Source organism: Somniosus microcephalus, chromosome 11, assembly GCF_052327205.1.
Source record: "Somniosus microcephalus isolate GS21.2 chromosome 11, FLI_Smic_1.0, whole genome shotgun sequence".
In the NCBI taxonomy this organism is placed as follows: Eukaryota; Metazoa; Chordata; class Chondrichthyes; order Squaliformes; family Somniosidae; genus Somniosus; species Somniosus microcephalus.
The window spans coordinates 148,335,110-148,357,379 of NC_140997.1; the positions used below are offsets into that span (position 1 = coordinate 148,335,110).

At 43.9% G+C, this 22,270-nt stretch overlaps 1 protein-coding gene across 1 annotated transcript in view; it reads left to right on the forward strand.

Moving 5' to 3' along the window:
- LOC147110942 (inositol 1,4,5-trisphosphate-gated calcium channel ITPR1-like) overlaps positions 1-22,270 on the forward strand; it is a 509,662-nt gene that overhangs the window by 340,320 nt on the left and 147,072 nt on the right. Inside the window, exons 43-49 of the mRNA XM_085999984.1 lie at positions 2,367-2,550; positions 4,710-4,963; positions 12,563-12,763; positions 13,914-14,024; positions 17,102-17,197; positions 17,285-17,407; positions 18,948-19,055. Of these exons, the coding sequence (XP_085856110.1) occupies positions 2,367-2,550; positions 4,710-4,963; positions 12,563-12,763; positions 13,914-14,024; positions 17,102-17,197; positions 17,285-17,407; positions 18,948-19,055 (1,077 nt within the window). The remainder of the gene's footprint in view (positions 1-2,366; positions 2,551-4,709; positions 4,964-12,562; positions 12,764-13,913; positions 14,025-17,101; positions 17,198-17,284; positions 17,408-18,947; positions 19,056-22,270) is intronic.

Consider the following 22,270-nt stretch of genomic DNA (forward strand, 5'->3'; position numbering starts at 1 on the left):
TAAATGACAACAGCGCAGTCTCTCTGCTTTCATTTACTCTCTCCGCCTGCCCCAGCCCCAGAAACCAAGCAGAGGGCGCCACATTGTTCTGGGCTGGGTATGATTCCCAGGGTCAAAGGTGAAATGATAGTTTACGAACCTGTTCCACACCAAAAGGCTGTTTACACCTTGCTGTATGGATATGCAGATGAAATAATAGTATATTGCCGTTAGCTCCGGACAAATGTGTGTTACCTCTCTGCGTTCCTCCAATTCTGGCCTCTTGCCGCTCTCGCTTTTAATCGCTCCACCATTGGCGGCTGTGCCTTCAGTTGCCTAGGCCCTAAGCTCCTGAATTCCCTCTCTAAACCTCTCCGCTTCTCTACCTCTCCCTCCTCCCTTTAAAACGCACCTTAAAACCTACCTCTTTGACCAAACTTTTGGTCACATGTCCTAATAGCTCTATGTGACTCGATGTGAATTTTTTGTTTTAAGGGACCGAGTGTAATGTATCCAAGTTTGCTGATGATACAAAGCTAGGTGGGGACAGTAAGCTGTGAGGAGAACACAAAGGGGTCGATTTTCGTGGAGCCATCAGGCGGGGTTTCAGGCGTGTGGGGGGGGGAAATCCCGAATTTGGGGGTCCCGCCACCATCCCGCCCAAAACCCCGCTCCACGCAACTTTCAGGGGCGACGGGTACCCGCCCCGCACTGGGACCCGCCGAAACTAGGCGGGAAGGGATTAGTGCCAATTAACTGCCAGTTAACGGGCAGTTTTTAGCCTAATCCCTATTTTGAGGGGTTTCGTGTGGGATTTCCGATGGCTCCAAACCACGCCAGGTTCGAGCAGGTGGGCCGTCGGGTTGGAGGGGTCGCGATGTCGGTGTTCAGGTGAGTGATGGGTGCATGAGTGCAAAGGTAAGTGTGTTTGGTGTGTCTAAAGTGTGTAAAGAACTTTTACTTACCTGTACTTACCTTAACAGCCTTTCTTCCTGTAGCCGTCGGGAGCCCATCACTCAGCCGGCACTTAAAGCTGAACGGCTGCGATCTGTGAAAAGTGACAGCCTTCAGCTTTGAGTGCTGCTGAGAGTTCTAACTGAGTCTGTGCAGAAGAGACTCATGTTCGAAGTCAGACTGTCAGTGTTTCACAACTTCAAACAGCTGTGAAACACTGATATTTCATCTGTCAAGAACTCTTGACAGATGAAATTGCAGTCTGTGATGTCACCTGTTGCCGGGTGGCCCTTAATTGGCCTGCTGAGCCCGCTGGGCAGGCTCAACAAGGTCATTCAAGGGAAAATCGCGTGGATTGGCCGGACGTCGAAGTAGGCAGGTCTAAAACCCAAAAGTTGTAGTCCCGCCTTCTTCCCGACAGCTTCGGGAAAATCGACCCCAAAGAGTCTGCAAAGGGATATCGATAGACTGAGTGAGTGGGCAGTGAGGTGACAGATGGGGTATAATGTAGGGAAATGTGAGGTTATTCACTTTGGTAGGAAGAATAGAAAAACAGAATATTTTTTAAATGGTGAGAAACTTTCAAATGTTGGTGATCAGAGAGATTTGGGTGTCCTTGTGCAAGTAACACAGAAAGCTAGCCTTCAGGTACAGCAAGCATAAGGAAGGCAAATAGCATGTTGGCTTTTATAGTAAGGTGGTTGGAGTATAAGAGTAAGGAAGTCTTGCTAAAATTGTACAGGGCCTCGGTGAGGCTACACCTGGAGTACTATGCACAGTTTTGGTCTCCTTATCTAAGGAAGGATATACTTGCCTTGGAGGCGGTGCAACAAAGGTTCACTAGATTGATTCCTGGGATGAGAGATTGTGTAGAATGGACCTATACTCTCTGGAGTTTAGAAGAATGAGAGGTGATCTCATTGAAACGGACAAGATTCTGAAGGGGATTGATAGGGTAGATGCTGAGAGCTTGTTTCCCCTGGCTGGAGTGTCTAGAACTAGGGAGCATAGTCTCAGGATAAGGGGTGGACCATTTAAGACTGAGATGAGGAGGAATTTCTTCATTCAGAGGGTGTGAATCTTTGGAATTTTCTGCCCCAGAGGGCTGTGAATGCTGAGTCTTTGACTGTATTCAAGGCTGAGATAGATAGATTTTTGGACTCTAGGGGAATCGAGGGATATGGAGATTGGGCGGGAAAGTGGAGTTGAGGTCGATGATCAGCCATGATCTTATTGAATGGCGGAGTAGGCTCGAGGAGCCGTATGGCCTAGTCCTGCTCCTATTTCTTATAACTTTGCTATGAAGCGCCTTGGGACGTTTTAACAACGTTAAAGGCACTATATAAATGCAAGTTGTTGTTGGCTGTAGAATTAAAATAACGAGTATCATCCATTACATTAAAATCTGATCGATCACTTATCCATCTTGACAGCACTCGTTTTATTGCCGCCTGACAGAGGATAAAAAGTCTGAGAAATTCTTCAAGGTGTTTTATGACCGTATGAAGCTCGCGCAGCAAGAGATCAAAGCTACAGTGACTGTAAATACCAGCGACCTTGGTAATAAAAAGAAAGACGATGAATCTTCGGAGAGGGACGTGCCAGTGCGAAGAAGAGGTAAGAGGCAAACCTGGGATCGATGTACACTCTTGTGTACAAAAAAAATGACACCTTGCTGGGCACAATGTAGACTAATTATTTATTCTAATTGCACTGTTATCCTAAAACTGGAACTATAATTACTTCATATAATTGTATTGAGAGCTGCTAATTGGCCTTAGGAATTGGAAAGTAGTACTTAAATTTCCGTTTTAAGGTGCCAATGTAGTTTTCTCATATCGGTGCCAATACTTCAGAGCTGATGAACCAAAAGCTTAAGTGCTCTGCAGTAGATTTAAAAGCTTTCCCAGCTGTAAATAAACATCATAAAAATGTGAATAAGTTCAGAGAAATTAACAAGGGCAAAATGGTTAGAGAGGTAAGCGGGGCCGCACTCACTGGATAAGAGTTGAAAGCAACTTTAATTTCTTGTAAAAGGAAAGCCAGTTCGTTCTCGAGTTAGCATTTTCCTCACCTGTGGAATAGTTTGGGATCCCAGTGAGCTTGAAAAGAAGGTATTTTTCTTCATGGCACCTTTTCTTTCAGCAGGCATTGCTGCAAGTTCGTAGAGCAACTTTTACGCTTCAGCCTAGTTCTGTGAGGTGGAAGTTTCCACCCTTCAGGGATGTTATGGCAGTCATCTTGAACATCCCTTGGGAAGTTTGGGCAGCTCTTGACCCAGATGCAACATGTCAGCTAAAGTTTGTAATGGAGCTATTCGAGAAACTTTTCCTCCGTAGCTGAATAATAATGAATAGTTCCTGTCCAAGCCCTTGTATTGACTGCAGTGAAACAAATACTGTAAATGGCAATATTTAAAGCAGTGCTAGCATTTACACCACCTGCAAACTTACCTGCATCATCTCCCTTAGGCGAGGGATTCCAAATAGACAGAGCCATGGGTTGAAGGGATGGTTGGTCAGCAACCAGTATTGCCAATGATTAACTTTCTTGGGGCAACATTCATTAATTCCTACTGTGATAGGATAATTTGAAAGATGCATAATTTCAATGCCAGGTTACAGCCTTGGAGTAGCAGGAAGCATTTACTTTGCTCATGCTGGGCCTTGTGTTTTGCAAGGTTGTTTCAGATAAGAAACAGTAAAAAGACACAGATTTTTATTTTTAATCTGTATCTATTTATACCTTTTGCTATATATTTGGTCTCTACAAGAACATGTGCATTAGAACTGGAGTAATGGAGAATATATTTGCCCAGTTTCATTCTCTCTTGTTGGTTGAAAGGATAAGAGTTTTGAAACACTTCAGAAATAATTTTGTTCCATGAACTGATATAAACCTGTGAATATTTTGAACATAACTTCACCGCTCATTCTAGGAACATAGATTGGAACAATAAAATCATTTGTCCCATGGAGCCTGCTCCCTCCAGGCTGAACAGGTACAATTTGTGGTAAATAAATATTGTCGAGTTAAGTAAGTGGAATCCTTCCTAATCGAGAAAGCTGATTAACCACTGGTACAAATTTGTCTCTGATCCTCCCAAACAATGTCACTATGTGAATTTGGTGTTCCATATCTCGGGGTTATGTGCTCACAGTTGCTGACTGGGAGAAGGACCTGAGAGTTACAGTGCCTGATTCAGTAAAGGTCCATGACCAATGTTGCAAGGATATTGTGAATTCAGCTAGGGTGTTAGAATGTATTGCTAATTCAATATAAAATGAGAAACATTAGTCTTTGTCAACCCATATCTAGAATACTGTGCCCAGTTTTGGTCCCCTTACATGTTGGGAGATATCAAGGCAATAGGCTATGCATGCTGGGACAATTGAAATTTTCAAGACTGAGATCGATAGATTTTTGTTGGGTAAGGGTATCAAGCGATCTGGAGCAAAGGCAGGTAAATGGAGTTGAGGTTCAGATCAGCCATGATCTAACAGCAACCACTGTGTTGCCAATTATTAACTTCCTTGGGACAACATCCATTAATTCCTACTGTGATAGGATCATTTAAAAGGTGCATAATTTCAATGTCAGGTTACTGTCTTGGAGTAGCAGGCAGCTACAGGCGGAACAGGCTCGAGGGGCTGAATGACCTCCTCCTATGATTTCTACCCTTTTAACTCAACATTGCGGTTCCTGCAATTATTTTGTGCTTGTTCAATGTGGTGCTTCTGACCAATTAAATCAATTGTTTCTATATTAAAATGCAGCCAAAGAGCCTTCAGCGCAGCTTAGTGACGAAGTACGTGATCAGCTGCTTGAGGCCTCTGCTGCTACCCGGAAAGCCTACAACACCTTCCGGAGGGAAGCTGACCCAGAGGACCACTTTTCCGCTGCAGATGGCAACCCAGCATCTGGAGAGAAGAACAAGGACGATGGGGAGATGAGCGCCGTGATTGCCATCATGCAACCAATCCTTCGGTTCTTGCAGCTGCTTTGTGAAAACCATAACCGAGATCTTCAGGTACAATGGAAACCAATGTTCACCTTCAGATCTTGAATTCTTGATTTCATCTCGAGTCCACATAGCCGATTATGGCCAAAATTGAAAATATGCATTGTTATAATGTCACCAAAGTTGAGTTTATGTCCCTGTGGTTTATAATCCTGAGATGTCTCCCTCCATCCTGGCCAAATTTTTGTGTGGTAAATGTGGTATTGGTTTGAAATGCCAATTGACGTATCGAAATGTTGTTCGTTGTATTTGCTGACTGGCATCATAGTGGAGGCAGTTCTATAGCTGCAGGCATGAAGGTGTACATTTGATCCATGCTGAAGATGGCTAGCTGTCATGCTTTGGTCAGATCGATTCTGCCCTTTGTCTTTGGTAGCAGCTGGGCATAAATTGCAAGTGTTTCAATGTGTGTGGAACTTGCTGTGTTCTGTGTCAAAGGCCGTTCCAGTGTCCATTCTTGAAGATTTTCCTGCAGTTAATGGCCCAGAAATTCCGTTTGCAGCCCTCCCGTGAGCGGAGGGCTGTGATTTGGAAAAATCTCCGCTTGGACCGGAGGGCTTCCGGGAGGCGCAGAATTCCATTGCTGCGCCTCGTCAAACTGCCGGTGTGCAGGGCACGCGTATCCCAGGGGCGCAGGTAGTTCACAGCGTCCCTGGGATCACGTGGGCCATGGGGAGCCAATCAGAGCAGGGAATCTCCATTCATAGATTTGACAGGAAGACCTGTCAAATCTATGAATAGAGATCACCCCCAAAACATAAGTAAAACTTCAAATAATTTTTTTTTTAAGTAACATTTTTAAAATGACTATAAATTACATAAATTAACTATTTTAAACAAAAATTTAAATTTTTGAAAAAAATAATTAAAGTTTTTAACAGGGTTAAAAATAAACTTACCTTTTCTTTAAAGTATTTTAAAATGATAAATCAGTGGGAATTTTTTTTTTACATTCTTCACCTCTTAGCCTGGTAAAAGTAGGCCTTGCGCCTGCTTTTCCAGGCGCAGCTGTTTCAGACTTAGCTGCACAGAAGCAACTGTGGAAAAAAATGGAAGTTGCAGCCGGATGCGCTGCCTCTCCGGCGCAGGCATTTGACCTGTGAACCCCTTTCTTCAAAGAACGGAAGTTCCGGTTTCCAGCGCATGTGCGGTGCATGCGTAAAACCGGCACTTCCGTTGGCCCTACGGGCGAGTACACCGCGCGTACACACTCATAGGGAACACAATTTATGGGCCATTATAAATGACATTCCAGCCAGTCACCCAACCTTGTTGCCCGTTGCGATTGTGAATGTTGATATTGACATGGGATGCCGGGCTGTCTAACATCACGGGAAAATATTCCAGAGCTGATTAATATCACAATAAATTTACATTATCACTTTTAGCGAGGAAACGCAGCCAGTAAAAATATACTTGCCACAATGAGATAGAGGGTTTTGAGTACGGGGTTTGAATTATGAATTTAAACTTACCATAAAAATACATGCCCACTAAGATAACAATGATGCACCTTTGCCTATGCAAAATTTATCAGATTCTGCCTTGTTGGTTATGGCAGACATGACTTTTTGCAAGTTATACAGTACATAGAATATATATTATGGTCTGGCTACTTTTTGCACATTAGGGCAAGGCAGTGATATACATAGTTAAGGAAGGCCCAAGTCTGCATGGTTTGATTGCTGCTATTGCACTTGGATGGGAACCCATCTTAACAGGTTATTTAAACTATTAAAATCGATCAATGAATCAAGCCATTCCATTCAGTTCAAGCATCCTACATAATTGACAATCCATCCAACTAATGTAGTTATGAGGTGTACAGTTTCTAATGTTCTTTGTTGTAATATATCTACAAAGGTTTTTGAACGAGTTGGCCATAGCTGATTTTATTCTGGTCAGGAATAGTCTAAAGCCATCAAGATACTGGGCTAGGCAAGATTTCTGTTGTGGCGTTTTGCCATGTAATGGTGAGCAACCATGGTTTGGGATCAGTGTGATATTTAGAGTTAGAGCAGGAGTAGCATCTGTTGTTTTTAACATTTTGAGGGGAATAATGCATTTAGTAACTAATTTAAAAATATTGATTCTGCTGAGTGCTGTTCATTTATGTGTTTAATGTAAAATACTTTTTTCTGTTGGCTTATGGCCTGAGCTACAGTTTTACTGTGTATGTTCTTACACCGATCAAAGACGAGATCATCATATGACATATTCCAGTAAATTGTAAGTTGGCAAAGGTTCTCTGTTTGATTCCTGAGTCTCACTGTTTACCCAGATATTGGGCTGGTAAAGACACACTCTGGTCCATAATGATAGTGAGATCCACTTAAGAGAGTGGCAAGTAACACTAAGGAGAATATCTAGCGCAGAACCCCAAAAAAGGGGGCACCCGCCCCCATCAAATTTTTATAGAACATACTTAAGCAGTTCTGCGGTATTGGATAAAAGGATAGTCCTTGGCAACAGAAAGGAGTTCATCTCTGAATCTTAGCCATGAAAGCATTGTACAGAGAAACGAAGACAAAAGAAAGCTGTTCCTATCCAGAAACATTGTGTTGCAAAATTGTTCCCTTTTTGAATTTTCTGATGAAGGTAATTCATCCCCTGCCCCTTGTGGCAAAGTAAGAGGCCCTTTTACGATTGATTAATATGCTGCACTAGTGCTGCCTAACCCTGACTCTGATGCTTCTTTGCCTGCTTTCATTTGTAAAGAAATACTTAGGTTAATTTTAGCCTGTAACAGCTCCGGCCTGTGACATTTCACCACATCAAGTTGATTGTAAACCGTTTTACAAGTTTGGGGTCTGCACTCAATATTTTCTGGGGTTCAGCATTACCAAACGCTGCTGTACATATCCCTTATGAGGAGTTTACCTATTACTGCCCAATAACTAGTTATACAATAGCATGTGGCAGGGGTTGGGGGGTGGGGGGCAGGCGGTGTGGGGAGAGATAAACAATAAGACTCTTCATTGTGCGTACTCCCCTGCAAGCCTATATTTTAGCTCCTATTTCATATCTCTCTGTTCAAGGTTTAAGAAGAAAGGATGCAATGGGTGTGTGATGTGTTCTCCAATTGTCAAGATAGCCTAACAAATTTCCTGTCTATGGGAAAATAACATCAAAGGTACCTCATCAGCGTGTTAACTACCTGTTCAGCATTTTTTCAGCTCATCTCAATTTTTAAAAAAACATTAAAAGTGACCTTTTTTTTCTCCCAAAATCCTATCTGTGGAAAAATTGTCACAAAATGCTAAAACATAACAACCTGTTAAACAAGCAGTCTCTGAAACTAGGTATGTGAACTTTTGGAAGAGAGTGATTCCCATTTAAACTTAAAACTGTTCTTGTTTGAGTTCAACAGGAAGCCAAAAAACTTGATGGTTCTCCATGTCAGAGGCTGTCTAGTTGAGCTGCCAATTAAAGCTGCAACTGCTATCCTGGATGTGTATCCCACGGCAGCTACCTCCTGCTGAGCTGAAATGAATGAGGTTATTCCAACATTATGTGCATAAATGTCACTCGAATGTCTTTACAAAACCCCATTGTCTCAAACTAATATGGTATGCTACGAACGCAATTCTAAAAGTCATTTTGTCCAGTCTTGGCTATTGAGTCAAAAATGCTTTCCCAGATAGCTTGTGTGTTGTGTGGATTTAACCTCTTGTGCAGTGATTTAACTTGATTGCAACATCTTAACATAAATTAACCTGAAGTTTCTCAAACATGGCACTTAATAGGAGTCTGTTGGGTTTGTGGGTCACATAAGAATGTGCAGTAGCAGAAAAGGCCATTACAGTCCATCTCACCTGTCCTTGTTTCTTTTATCTTTTTTGTTAATACTGTACTAGATATCATTGGCTTCTGTGTTTTTCATTAATGTTGTAGGTGAGCCTTGGTTCTCTATGTCCCAGAGAGTTTTCACTTACCTTGATATCTAGGTAAAATTTGCACCCAGGTAATAGACCGAGAAACCTGTTTCTGATTATTTCAGCTATTGGTTTTACCGTATTCCATCACTGGAACCTCCTCGTATTTGGAAGCAGTAGAGTAACACTAGTAGATTAGCAAACAAATTGTTGAACATGAATAAAAGAAGCAAATAGTAGCTGTTACAGAAGATACAGTTTAATAATAGTTCTGTTCCTTGCATCGTGGAAAAAAAGAGCTTGCCATTCTTGTGCAAAAACCAGGATACAAGTAATTTTCTTACATAGTGATTTATTTTTCCTTTATTTCTCCTTTTCCCACCAACTGTAGCGGCTTTTAAACTCCTCCCTAATTTGGAAATGACCGGCTAATACCCTTGCAATGGTGATCAGAACCAAGCAGAATTAAAATGATTGCTGAATTCAAAATGAGTTGCCAATCAAATATATGTTGAACAAATCTCACAGAATGCTTGTATTTGAATTGAGTGGCTTGTTGTGAGACAAATGGACTAGTAATGAGTTAGGCTGGGATAGAATTTCTATGAATGAAGTTGGTTTGTATCTTGGCAGAGTCCAAGAGGCTAAATCTTGGCCAATAAATGTTGCTTTTTATCAGAGGTCCCAAAATTCCTGGGGCCAGAGAGAATGGGAAGGCCACGTAATCTAGTTCCACCAAGATTCTGCTCCATTTAGGCTGGCCATTGAAATTCCAGTGGGGCATGCCATGGCGGCTCTTTAACGTGTCTCCCTCCCTCCCCACCCCCTGTGTGTACACATCAAAGAGGACTCTCTGCTTGGGCCTGGGCCTTCTGTCCACAAGCAGAGTGGCATGGTGCCGCATCAGCCTTTTTTGTTTGCCGTTCCAAGCGGGCGCTTGCCATGCACATGACCCCCGTCCCCAGGTTTTGGGATGGGCCTGGGGCTAAGGCAGATGTGTATTTTGTTCCACCACATTTGTGCCGGAGGAGCAGGTCTCCAGTATTTTGGGACCACCATGTCAGTGTAAAGTCCAGCGTACAGATTACTACAGTTGGGGCAGATGTTGGACCTGGGTCATAAGTCATGTGTCAGGGCAGATATCTCGTTCATGGGGGATGAGCTTCATTCATGGAAAAATCTATAAGACACTGAAAGCAAAAATTATACTTCTCAAAAGCACGAATCGTAACACTTGTTGGCGCCAAGTTAGGATAATATTACTTACATTTCAGACAGGTTGTTCGAAGTTTAATATTAGATTAAACTCTGTGAGCTGGTTGGCACAATGGGACCTGAATTTAAAAAGGTCACACTGGTGCAGTCAGGGGTACTCTATTGAGGTTGAGGCTGAGTAGAAGGAGTTTTACTCTGATTTGGCTGTACTGACCTGGAAGTGTTTGATGTTGACACTAAAACAGTACCTGAAGTAGGAAGCAGTCCAGTCGCCAGCGCCAGTGTTGTCAGCGCCAACGTGACCAGCGCCAACATCCCTCACCTTGAAGAGCACCACAAATATTAGGCCAAATGAAGCAAAAGTGTTTGTGTCAGAAAATGGGATAGCACGGGCTAAGATAGTGCCTAAAAAGAGGGCTCCAATTCTAAGTGTGCAAACTGTGGAATTGGAGGTGGAAAAGGAAAAGTTCCAGCAGGTAGAAGAATAAATGATTCAGGCGGATGAAAAGAAAAAATGGTGCCTGCTTGTATTGTAAATGCACAAAATGGAGGCAGCGAGAAAGGGCACGACTCACCAACTCCCGCACGGGAAGGAAACAAAGTATTTGCTGCATTTTCTCTTGTAGAACTCGATTCGTGTTTGGCTTATGTAGGGCAATCCCGCACACCTCGCGAGGAGCCACATTTGCAGGGAGCACCAGTCGACGATGGGCTGATTCTCTAACCCATGCGAGCAAGGAGAGCGCAGGATCACAGAATTAATGTAATGAAATGTACAATTATTCATTAGAACCTCATTCCAAAAGTTTATAGTTATCACCTTAAAATATCACAGAGCCTCCTAATTGTATTTATAAAGAATTGACGTTGGTTTGTACAGAAGGTACATGCTAGGAATGGGTGTATTATGCAGGGGAAAAAACAAATGATGTACAGTACTCAAATGCAGCATTCATGCGTATGTTAGTATTGGCTGTGTCCCATTTGGTTTCCATGAGCCATCACTACTTCTGACGCACATTCTCCTGACCTGTATTCTTGTTTATACCACAAGCACAGGGGCTTTTCAAAAGTGTGAAGGATTCATGGTATCACTGGTCATCGACCGGCCGATCCACTGGTCGTCGACCGGCCGACCCACTGGTCGTCGACCGGCCGACCCACTGGTCGTCGACCGGCCGACCCACTGGTCGTCGACCGGCCGACCCACTGGTCGTCGACCGGCCGACCCACTGGTCGTCGACCGGCCGACCCACTGGTCGCCGACCGGCCGACCCACTGGTCGCCGACCGGCCGACCCACTGGTCGCCGACCGGCCGACCCACTGGTCGCCGACCGGCCGACCCACTGGTCGCCGACCCACTGGTCGTCGACCGGCCGACCCACTGGTCGTCGACCGGCCGATCACTGGCCACTCTTCTCACAGACACGTCCTACAGAATGGAAACGAAGTATAACTAATAAATAGAAATAGTGGAGTGAGAATACAAGGAGCGCACATGGGTGAGAAGCGAGCAGTGAAGAAGACTAAGCAGCCAGAGGGTGACAGCCTGCAGCTATGCAAGAGGACACTAGGGCACGGGCATCACTGTTGTAGAATGTTTCCAGCAGTACCACATCAGGCCTGTAAACCATGAAGCGGAAACGAATACTTCAACACCACATTAACAGATAAAAATGATGAGTCGCTGCTGGAGATTTATCTTGTGTTGCAGCTTATTAAATCATTTGGGCACATGAACTAAAGATTAAGAAGTGAAGAATAATTAAGTACTTAGCACTCCAGAAATAAACTAATCTCCTATTGTAATCCTTCAGGCATTTCTGACTAGGCATTTTTAACAGTAGATACAGTGGAATGTTGAAACTGTAAATACCAGTTGCCCAACCAGTGATCTTTCAATTCTGTAGATAATCAGAACATTCTCTACCATGAAAAGTAACCAGTAACTTGCCGAAATTTAAATGTTCTCTAGCAGCGTTGCTGTTTGAGCATATTCTAATCCGTATTCTTGATTGATTGTTATAGTACTGTCTATCTGCCATGTTAGTGAGAAGAAAGAAAGACTTGCATTTATATAGCGCCTTCCACGACCTCAGGACATCCCAAAGCACTTTACAGCCAGTGAAGTACTTTTTGAAGTGTGGTCACTGTTGTAATGTAGGGAAAGGTGGCTTTTAATTTGCACACAGCAAGCTCCCACAAACAGCAATGATATAATGAGCAGATAATCTGTTTGTGATGTTGGTTGAGGAATAAATATTGGCCAGGCCAGTAGTGTTACAATATTGAGATCTTTTAATCACTTTGCCATGCCAAAGCCTAATTGATTTTTTGAAGTCTGCTAGTTTCTTCATTTATTTTATTTTCCTTTGACTTCTAACTGTTTTGAGCCCTGTGACAATCTTCCCAAATGTGACGGAGTCGCCGCCTCTAAACTTGAACACCCGCTGAAACTTGTGAAGTCAAACAGGAAATTCTTGTGAATATTAATTACTTTCCTGATTTTCACCTCAGAACTTCCTGCGATGCCAAAACAACAAGGCTAATTATAACCTGGTTTGCGAGACGCTTCAGTTCCTAGATTGCATCTGCGGCAGCACCACTGGTGGGCTGGGCCTTCTGGGACTCTACATCAACGAGAAGAACGTAGCCCTCATCAACCAGACGCTGGAGAGCTTAACTGAATATTGTCAGGGACCCTGCCATGAGAACCAGGTATGTGTTGCACTGCTGGCTGGGAAGCGGCTGGGACGACTTTATTACTGCCGTGTACCTTTTTTATCGGAGAAGCCTTTCACTGTAAATAATCCAGAGGTTGTCACAGTATGTTCAGCTGATGGCAGAAACCACACGAGCATGTTTGCCAAAGCATGTGCAAATATAAAAGGCCGTTGCGCTGGGAGTCCCTTTAAAGTTATCCTCTATCCATTATCATCAACAAAAAAAAGCATGTGCACATTATATATGATCATCTGAACTATTTCATTATGACAGTGCAGCACTCCCTCAGTACTGTACTGGGACTGTCGCAGCCTGGACTTTGTGCTCAAGTCTCTGTAGTGGGACTTGAACCCACAACCTTCTTACTCCGTGCTACCCACTGAGCCACAGCTGAGACTTTAATTCGAAAGGGCAAGGCTGTCTGTGGCACTGATGGTACTTGTATGTATAGTGTCAGCCGTGGCTCAGTGGGTAGCACACTTGACTGAGTCAGAAGGTTGTGGGTTCAAGTCCCACTAGGCTGACGCTCCAGTGCAGTGCTGAGGGAGGGCTGTACTGTTGGAGGTGCCGTCTTTCAGATGAGATGTTAAACCGAGGCCCTGTCTGCCCCCTCAGGTGGATGTGAAAGATCCCATGGCACTATTTCGAAGAAGAGCAGGGGAGTTATCCCTGGTATCCTGGCCAATATTTATCCCTCAACCAACATAACAAAACAGATTATCTGGTCATTATCACATTGCTGTTTGTGGGAGCTTGCTGTGTGCAAATTGGCTGCCGCGTTTCCCACATTCCAACAGTGACTTCACTCCAAATGTACTTAATTGGCTGTAAAGCGCTTTGGGACGTCCGGTGGTCATGAAAGGTGCTATATAAATGCAAATCTTTTTTCTTTATTTCTGTTTTTGTTGGGAATGGTTTTATTTTGTTTCCTGTCTCACTCGCCTCTCTAGGGGTGTATGAAAGTCTTTCATTCCTAGCATACCGATAGTTAACTAACCTCAGGTATTCAAGTGCGGGCCCATTAAGTATTGTTTCCATAAATGGGAGACTTGCTAAATAGATGTTTTGGCATTTTAAGCTATTATTTTCATGACATACTCTAAACAGGAAGAGGAAATGACTGTCTTTTTACCTGTTTGCACAGAACTGTATTGCCACCCATGAATCGAATGGAATTGACATCATCATTGCACTAATTCTCAATGATATTAATCCACTGGGAAAGAAAAGAATGGACCTCGTGCTAGAGTTGAAGGCAAGTAGGAAGAGATACTCGACTGGATGGGCCTTGTGTTTAAAAGTAGTATGGCCTAACAAAATAATTGGATAATTCCTAAATCACTTTCCTGATGGCTGAGTGGCCTGACGCTACCACTAAGACGACCAGGTTGGAATCCTCGCCTTGTGGGAGAGGACCTTGTACCCCGGATAGAAATTCCTCTTGAGCAGTATCGCGTTGAGCACCTGTTATGCGCCCTGCCCAATATTCACTTCCATTGACGTGACTCGAACTAAATATCGGATAGGGGAGTACAATTGGCGGTCGACGCAATACTGCCCGTTTTGTGCCACAGCCCTAATCGAATTTTGACCCCGTCCTTGGGCTAGGAGGAGGAAACAATTAGCCAGGGGCTCCCAAACGGTGGTCTTCAGGTGAGGATAGGCTCAGGCCCAGTTACAATGCCCCCATGGTGGAATAGCCTGATGACACTTGCTGTCCAGGCTCTCGCATGAAGAGCGGTTGCTGGAGTGGGGGGAGGAAGTAGCGGAACCATATCCGAAAAAATCGGTGCTTTCAGCAGACGAGGGAAGAAAATCGAGGGGTGAGAGAGAGAAAACCATTGTTCACTCCAATGCATGCAGAAACCCACGACCATCTTTGAGTCTCCAGACAGGTAGCGTTGTGGTGCTTGATTGGAGTGAGCATTCCTCACTCTGGGTACCTATCCCACTTAATTAAGTCCAGAGAATTTCGGTGCGGGTTGACAGAGCTGGGGTCGCTTCTTATACATTAGTCTTTGAAACGTTTTAATATCCCTCCAAAATCAGCTTGTTCTTCACAGCTTTTACAGGACTTGATTTTTTTTTTAAGCTGTGTAAAGTGAAGGCAAATGTGCAATTGTTTGGTCCAAGGTCAACTTTTAAATTGTTATACAGTACTTGGGACTTCATTAGGTCCTTGGATTCTGGGGTTGTTTACGCAAACAATGATCAAATCAAAATTTGACAGCACAGAAGGAGGCCATTTGGACCATTGCGCCTATGCTGGCTCTCTGAAAAAGCTATCCAATTAGCCCCATTTTCCTGTCCTTTCCCTGATGACCTTTTTAATTTTTCTTTTGTCAAACATTTATTCACTTCCCTTCTAAAAGCTATTATAGATTCTGCTTCCACCAGTGTTTATGGTCGAGCAATCCATTGTTATAACAACCCTCTGCGTATAATTAAAAATTCTCCTAAACCCCTCTCTTTTTGTGGTGATAAATTTATGTCCTCTAATTACTGACTCACTGACCAGTGAAAATAGTTTTCCTTTATTTACCGCATCAAAAACCTTCAGAGTTGGAACACATCTATCAGATCTCCTTTTAACCCACTCTGTTCTATTGAAAAAAAACCTCTTTTCCTCCTTTCCTCGCAACTAAAGACTCTGATTCTTGGTATCATCTTAGCGGCCCCTTCTGTACCCTCTCCATGGCCTTGCTATCCTTCCTAAAGTAGGGCACCCCAAACTGGGCATACTATTCTGACTGTAGCCGAACCAATGATTTGTCTGGTTTTGACAGTACCTCATTGCTTTCGTACTCCTACATATAAAACATAGGACTCAATTAGTATGCTTTTTGTAAAGTTTCATCAACTTGTCCTTCCATTTCTAAAGATTTGTGTACTAGAGCCCCTAATTTTCTCTACTCTTCTACTTTTAAAATGTTACCATTTAATGTGTATTTTCTCTCCTTATTCATCCTCCAAAAAGGCAGACCCTTGCATTTCTCTACAACCAGTTTCATCAGACATCTATCTGTCCAAGCTACTAATCTGTCTTTGTTCCCTTGCGGTCGTGTACAATTCTCTTCACAGTTAATCACGTTCCCTATTTTTTATGTTGTCTAAGTTTTAATACTGCGTTTGCCCCCCCACCGCCCCATACCCGAGTCCAGATCGTTCCTTTATTTATTTTTGAGAAAAGCAGAGTACTTAACACTGACCCCTGGTTGACACCGCTATTTATGTTCCTCCAATCCAGAAAAATACATCCATTACTACTCTGTTTTCTGTTCTTTTTGGCCAACCTCCTATCTATGCTGCCACATTCTCTTGCTGCTGGGAACCTTACTTTCATCAACAATGCTGATGTGAAATTCTCGAATGCCTGAGATCCACTGCCACTGTGGAACTAAAGGTGACTTGAAAATTGCATCCTAAGCAGGTGATAAAAATAAGAGAGGTCAGTCAACATAATTCAGTTGATTAGACCCTTCTAAGACAATTCAGGTAACACATCTTTGTTGTAGCGGGTGGTAAGTATTGGTAAAAACAAAGGTAAAAGCTTATGAAGCGATGATTAGCGGTATGTTATTCTCGGGATCTGAGTGTTGGGACGTGAGCAAAAGATACTAACCGCAGAGGTGAGTTGGTCGAGAGGAACACTGGGAGCATCCAGGAAGCAAAGAATCAGGAATGATAGAATAAGAGCATAGCTTGGACCAGGAACAATTCTTCTACAGAAGATCAAAGAAAGAAGACTGTGATGGTTTGGGCGCGTTTCAAGATTGGAAATGGCTAGAATACCTTTCATGGCCCTGCAGGCAGAGGTACATGGAATGGAGGAAGACCAAGGAAGCACTGGATAGACAATGCCAAGAGTGATTTGTCACTAAGGGATGGAGCTGACAGAAGCAGCGAGGCTGGTTCAGAACCGACAACAGTGGAATGAATTCATTCAGCCCTATTGTTGCTGTTGAGCAAATGGACAGGCATTTAGTCGTCGTATATATGATATACATGTACATACATATATAGCAATTACTTGTCATAGAATAAAGTACCTGATCTGATTAATCTATCTTTCTTAGAACTGAATTAAAACTGTGTTTCCCTTGACTATGAATGGCATCTTTGTCATCTTAATCTCATTATTTGAATGATCAAGATCAGGTATGGCCGTGACAGTGTATAAGCAACAGTCAGAGGCTTGGTATTTTGCAGGCTGTTTCATACCCTGCTATCGCTACTTGCTGTTAAGATTTCATCATACTTCTCAAAGTTACAGTATGCTTCCAGAAATGGCAGTCTTCCATATACTGACACGATGACGTGCTCTTTCAACAGAATAATGCTTCCAAACTGCTGCTGGCAATAATGGAGAGCAGGCATGACAGTGAAAATGCAGAAAGAATACTTTATAACATGAGGCCCAAGGAACTGGTAGGAAGTCTTTATTTTTTTGTGTGTGTTTCTCCTCCCCACCCCCATGAGATTTTTTGTTTGTTGATAAAGCCAATGATTTCCTAGGTGGAAGTGATAAAGAAGGCCTATCTCCAGGGCGAGGTGGAGTTTGAGGAAGTTGAGGATGGTGAAGATCATGCAGCGTCACCCAGGAATGTCGGCCACAACATTTACATACTTGCACACCAGGTAAATGCTTACATCAAACATGGGTTCAGTTAATGTTTTTGCGACAAAGGCATGTTTGTTTCTGGGGGGCAGGAACAACAGGAAGTTGCCGTTTTCTATCTAGCTGTCTGTGATTCTAAAATTTGTCTTTTCTTCCAATTTAGCTTATTTTGCCCTGCAACATTGCCTCTTGGTTAAGAGTAACATTTGAAAAGATGAATTTGATTTTCATCCTGGGCCATATTGTTTCAGCTAATAGTACAAAGAAAAATGTCTACATGTTCCTTACATTTTTAATTCATTATCTACATGTAAAATATTTGCTGTCAACACAGATAAAATTCCTTTTGGGTTTTCTCCCTTCATATAATCTCCCCTCTTTCCTCACTCTACACTGTGCCCTAGTTTTTTCTCCCCTGTCATTGGTAGCAGATCTGTTGTGTCCCACACAATGAAAAGTTCCAATTGCTGCTTTTTTGATAGTCCTAAATCCTCGTGTGTGAGTGAGATTACATAACACATACATACCTACAAAGGTGTCCATAACCTTGTTGCATACACGATTGCTGCATTATGCTTTGTAACTATCTTTGGCCCACTTCTCTTCCTCACCTACATGAGGTCAGTTTCCATTGTTCACTGATGGCACCCAGCGCTACCTCTCATGACCCCTCCGCTGCCTCTCCTTGTCTGACATCCACACACTTGGATGAGCTACATTTTCCTCCCACTGAACATTATGAAGACCAAAGCTACCATCCTCGACCCCCACCACAAACTCGATACTCTTCTGAAGTTGGTCACTCTTGCTGGGCAGTGTCTTCATGAGTGTCATCTTGCCAAATAGTAGTTCTTCATGAGAGCCGAGAGTAAAAAAGCTGTTCAGCTGCTGGGGAGGGAAGGCATCATGACAGAGCCCAATCCTCCCTCACCCACTGTCCAAACAGCCACTTTGAACAGAGGTCACTGGTTCGCAATGGGAATAAAATCCCCGCCTTACTTTTCGATCCCCAACCTGGGGACAGCCAGATCAGTTGTAGCACCCCAGCTTAGACACTTTATTTTAAGAGTTTGATCTGTTTTTCGTACTGGACTTGTTAGTGTATATAATCTTTCAAGTGTAAGCATAAGAAAGTTATTTGTTGACTAGATTAGCTTACTGACACTGATTCAGCAAAACTCTTGCCCCAAATAGCCTGCTAGTGTTTGAATGCTTATCTCCCAGTAACCTAGATGTACTATTAATTGGCCCGGCAGTAGCTGAGCCTTGACGACTCACAAATGCGTGTGCCTGAGTATTGCAGGCACAGTTGAGTCAGTGGGTGTTGTGCACCACCATTTTTGGGGGAAGGGAAAGAAAGAAGATCAACATCTTCTGATGTCACCAGCCAGTTGTAAGCAAGGAAGAGGGCGCCTTGGGATCAGTGGATGGGAGGTAATGAATGAAGTGTGTCATCTCCAAAACAAGACAGTTTAGGTTGCTTTTGAACTAGAGCATAGAGGATGCAACAGTTTTGGCCCTGACACTCATAACCTCAAGATATCTACCTTATTCTTGCAGTTGGCACGCCATAACAAGGAGCTGCAACAAATGCTGAAGCCTGGCAGTCAGATGGGTGAAGGCGATGAAGCCTTGGAGTATTATGCTAAACACACAGCTCAGATTGAGGTCAGTAAATATGAGATATACAAATAAATGGATGTCAGTGTATTGGAAAGTCCTTAGTTACAACCTTGGTTTGTGCAGAGGAATGTACTGATGTACGAGATCTATTCGGAAACATTCCAGTGGAGGGTTTAATGAAGGTCTGGGAACCAAAACAAAGAGCTAATCAGACAAGCCTTCCGATTTGGGTTGTGGCTGAAAGGATTCCGGAAAAAAAACCCATCTTATCTTGGGAAGTGGAGCAAGATAACACAAGATGGCCCGAGTCATGAAGTAATCTTTAATTCCCACTTGTGATGTTTCCAGCAGCATACAGTGGAAACAATTGACTAAGTTGGCAAATAAATGACAAAAGGAAAGGCTGAGGATCAGTGAGTGGGACTGCACAGATAAAAAGGAACCCTCTTTGTTTTCTTATAAAGCCGATGAGTACCATGTTCACATTGCACGAGGTGATCAAGTTGATAACTCGTCCAAAGTAATGGAACTTGTAGTTTTAATGGGGGAGAAATTCAGTATCGCCCCTTTTGGGGCGCAATTATCGGCCAGGCGCAAAGTTTAGCGCCTGGCGCTAATTATCGCCTCAGACAACAAACTTGGCTTCTATCGCTTCTGGAGGTGATTGGAGTGCTAAATCAGGCGCTACACACCTCTTTTAAGGCGCTAACACTGAGGAGCGAGGCGCTAACTCAGAGCGCTGGCGAAGCTCGTGATGTCGGTCAGCAATGGAGACAGACACCCTGGCGCTGGCCAGTTCATAAAGGGGAGGGTCGATCTTGCTCTCCATCCACACCTTGCTCATTGCAGCCTTGAATCTCTGCCTGGAGAGACCTGTACATCAAATCTGCTGGAAAGAACAATGGAGCGGCCCAGGGAAAGAGCTCAGAGTGCAGCTCCCATAGTCTCCTCTAAATCGATGCAAGGAAGATCAAATCAAAATGAACCTGCAAAGTGCTGCTCAGTACCCAAAACTCCTCAACACAGCGTTGAATATCTCCAGAAGAGTGTCTCACTCAGAATGCGTGGTGCAAAAATGTCGCCGACAAAAAAAGGTAGGAAGCGGTCACCTTTAAATAGCGATCCCCCCAGTCCCTTCCTGACTGCAAAACACTCCCCTCAACCTGTCGTTGCTAGCGGCAGGCGGTAAGGCAGGGAGCACCACTCAATATCCGGTCCGGGGCGCTACCAGGGCATTGCATGCTCGACAGACGCCACGATCTGCCGGCGCAGGAGATCGTGGCGGTAGTGTTTAGCGCCGCCTCAAAATGTCTGGTCAATTTTGCGAGCGCGCAAACATCGCTGCGCCCGAGCGCTAGTTGCTTTGCGCCCCATTAGTGCCCTCTTAAGGCGCTAACGGGAGGTGCAAACCAACCGAATTTTCCCCCCAATGTGTTTAATAGAAAATGGCGATGCACCAAAATGGTAGGTGTTAAAATTGGTCTTGATCAGAGAGTCAACGTGAGAGTTGTTGAGGTCCGTTTTAATTCCCGGAGGGGAATAAGCAGGAAGAACAGTGTTTCCCACCTGGGAGTTTCAGTCTGAGGCCTGGCAGAGTTTAACTGCCAGATCTCATTTGAATGCCCGGTCAACTGCTCGCCTGTTTTGGGTGGAAAGTGGCAGTTGGCCGATGGGCGAGCAATTGCTAAAGCATGCTCCTCCGTTAAAACTGCCGGTTCTTGCCGGGTAACAGAAATGTTACTTGAGTTACCAAGCTTAACTTCCCGTGTGGTCCATTATAAATGTAGTCTTGTTTGTATTTCCTGAATTTCAGTCCCCATTCAATTGGATGTAGGCTCAATGAATTCTGCTTCAGTGTACCTTCAAATTGATGTAAAAGCTTTGGGATCTGTAGAAAGTGTGGCGACACTGCAGAAAGTTCTCCACGAATGTAATTACCCAGTATTTGAAGAAGTGTTGCGTTGACACAAATTCGTCGATACGTTAAGTGAGCCACTGATGGGGGTGTGCTTGTTGGTTGCAGGAAGGCGCTGTGGCCGATATCAATAAAGATAAAAGCTGCATGAAGATTGTCATTGTCATCTGGTGACTTGCTGGAAACGGCACTCCAGACCTGAAAGCACAAGAAGAGACTTGCGCTTATATTTGTGGCAATGTGCAAATGCCCACAGAGCACCAATTTAAATATCTGGCGGTTGGATAAATCCTTGTTCTTTGGGTTGTTATCTATTGCAGCTTACATGATGGAGAGATCACTGAAACTTCCACCCCCCGCCCCGCCCATCTTTGAATGTTGCATGCCTGGTGCTTCCACTAGTTTCTTTTTTTTGGTTGGCTCTTTGAAATGACATCTTCCAAGATGTTTTCCCTAATCATTTGCAACCTGGCCAAAACCTACACCCAGGCTCAAGATTGAAACCCAATAGAATTGCCATGACAGGACGTGAAAGACTGAGTTACCTTCTGGTGGCTAATAGTAAGCAAGTAGAGCAAATGACTGAAGATGACTAGAGACATGTCCAACACCTGCTCTACCTTGTTCAGCTGATTGGGTGTGGGCACAGGGCGGCAGCAGAGACTGAGTGCAGAAACCTTGGGGCACCGATTCTCCACATTGTCGGGTAGATGCCAGTGGTTGTAGCTGTACCTGAACAGCTTGGCGCGCAGGTCTTCAGCACTACAGTTGGGATGTTGTTGGGGTCCTTTAGTGTGTCCAATGCACTCAGCCATTTCTTGATGTCACTTGGAGTGAATCGAATTGGATGAAGACTGGCATCTGTGATGGTGGGGACCTCAGGAGGAAACCTAGAAGGATCATCCACCCGGCACTTCTGGCTAAAGATGGTTGCAAGTAATTCAACGTTTTGTGTTGCACTCACATGCTGGGCTCCACTATCATTGAGAATGGGGATGTTCACAGAGCCTCCTCGAACTCCTGATACTTGCGTAATTTTCCACCACCATTCACAACTGGATGTGGCAGGACTACTGAGCTTTGACTTCATCTGTTGGTTTTGCTTAGTTCTGTCTATAGCATGCTGCTTCCTCTATTTAGCATGCATGCAGTCCTGTGTTGTAGTTTCACCAGGTTAGCACCTTATTTTCAGGTAGGTCTGGTGCTGCTCGAGGCATGCTGTTCCACACACTTCATTGAGCTAGGGTTGGTCACCTGGCTTGATGGTGGAGTGAGAGATATGCCGGGCCATAAGATTACAGTTTGTGGTGGGATGCAATTCTGCTGCTGATGGCCCATAATGCCT